Raw genomic sequence first — 1,957 nt, 5'->3', positions numbered from 1 at the left:
GGCTGGCCCCTAATCCACATTTTCTGCAATAATTAAAAATTATTACCTTTCGGACGTTAATGCCCGTAGTTTTTTCTCCCTGCGCATGCCGGTTTCTTAGTTCTGTTACTGTAGAAATGGGATTCAGGCCAGCATTTTCAGCTAGTGTAGATGGAATGACCTCCATAGCATCTGCAAATGCACGAACACAGTAGGATTCCATACCACTCAATGTTCGTGAATATTCAGTTAATCGTAGGGCCAACTCTATTTCTGGAGCACCTCCTCCTGCAATAAGAGCTCTGAAATTCACAAATATATCTTTAGCTTATTTCATCCAACAGGAAGCTATTTTTAATATTTTACTATTTATACCTTAAAAAATAGTAAAAATACAGAAGTGTTAAGGTTCAAAATGTTACTTAGTAATGTAACCTTTACATTACCTCTTCTTCACTAAACAGCGAATAACACACAGGGCATCATGAATGGAGCGCTCAGCTTCCTCAATTACCAGTTTGTTAGAACCACGAACAACAATTGTAACTGTTTTTCCAGGGTTTGCACAGCCTGTAATCTTTAGCAAACAAATTCTAATTAGGTATTTGAAGGGTAACCCTCCCCCTGCCCAAAAAAACAACCCACACAAATAAAAGCTTAATTATAATAATGTTACCTTGAGCAGTTTGCCAGAACCATTTAAATTGACCTCCTCAGCTAACTCAGCAGAACCTAGCATGTCAGCAGTGAATTGGTCAATATGAGCAACTGGCTTGGTTCCAATTGTCTAGAAAAAAAATCATATCAGCAAATTAAGATAACATTTATTTGATTACTGGGTATCTTCACACAAACAGATGTTAAGAATATTTTACCTTACAAATGAATTCAATGTCTTCTCTTTCAATATCTTTAATCACCATAATCTTCATTTTATTCAGAAAGTGTAATGCAAGATCACTAAGAGCATCTCTAAAATGCAAAATTAGTGATTATGTCAATGCTAGCTTAAAAAAAAATCTGTTCAACTGCTTTTAAGGTTTTTATTATTTTACTGTCGTTTAGAAAATAAGAAAATAAGTAACAAATAGCTAATCATACTATTGTGAACAAAAATGCTTTAAATATTAGTTTACTAAACTTAACTCAAAATTCTTAAGTTTTCCAATTCTACTTGGAATTTTATTGCAATTCTAGTATTTCCAATTCCAGTCCCCACCCACCTATCCCCACACCACTTAAAAAACACACAAAAGATAATGAACACATCTTGGTAACGTATATACTTCTTGAACTTGGAAGTATAATAAATTTAGATTCCATAAATTTACACTTTCCTAAAAATTATCTGGAATGACTCTAAACAAAGCTACGACACTGGAAAGGTAGATTACTATCTGTGTTGTACAGATGAGTGAAGTGAGTTTTATTCAAGGTTATTAGCTATTATGTGACTTGGAATTAGAACCAAGTCTTTCAACTCTTCATCAACAACTCTGTAAAATGAGCATCCACAGTACTTTCTGACAAAAACATATCAGTGGAGTAGATGGGACTGTTTCTACCTATTAGAAGAAAACATCGGAGGAAAACAAAAGGACCAGTTCAAACTTTAGAGAATTCTTTTCATCTACGGACTATCCAAAGAATTCCCCCAAAAAAGAACTTCTAAATATCAAGGCAAGAAATTGCATGGAGCTTTAAATAAATGCCTCCTTTAGCTAGCAAATTAATTTTAGCTCAAAAACTTAGCTTTTTAAAAACAAGACATTCCACTTACTTGGTATTTAAAGACCTTGGTCTAGAAAGATTATATATCCCATATTTAAATTATCACATAGAGAAGAGAAACCGCTTTTTATCAATCAAAATATAATGATGCCTCAAAATGCAGATTTACTCCAAATTTCTGATGATTTATCCACCTCAACTCTTCCTTAAAAAATTGCTAGTGGGAGGGCCGGCCCGTGGCTCACTC

The 1,957-nt window shown here is 34.0% G+C and overlaps 1 protein-coding gene across 1 annotated transcript; it reads right to left on the bottom strand.

Annotated features, from left to right (window-relative positions):
- Positions 1-46: 46 nt before the first annotated feature.
- Positions 47-953, bottom strand: LOC103583827 (T-complex protein 1 subunit delta; the record flags this gene model as incomplete). The annotated part of the gene is made up of 4 exons (XM_008565043.1): positions 47-281; positions 426-556; positions 656-766; positions 855-953. Coding segments are annotated over 4 exons (576 nt in total), but the record flags the coding sequence as incomplete, so codon positions are not given.
- Positions 954-1,957: the final 1,004 nt, after the last annotated feature.

The sequence above is a fragment of the Galeopterus variegatus genome, unplaced genomic scaffold, assembly GCF_000696425.1.
Source record: "Galeopterus variegatus unplaced genomic scaffold, G_variegatus-3.0.2 Scaffold28994, whole genome shotgun sequence".
Classification (NCBI taxonomy): domain Eukaryota; kingdom Metazoa; phylum Chordata; class Mammalia; order Dermoptera; family Cynocephalidae; genus Galeopterus; species Galeopterus variegatus.
The sequence above is the reverse complement of the archived record's forward strand: the minus strand, read 5'-3'. Positions and strand labels throughout refer to the sequence as shown.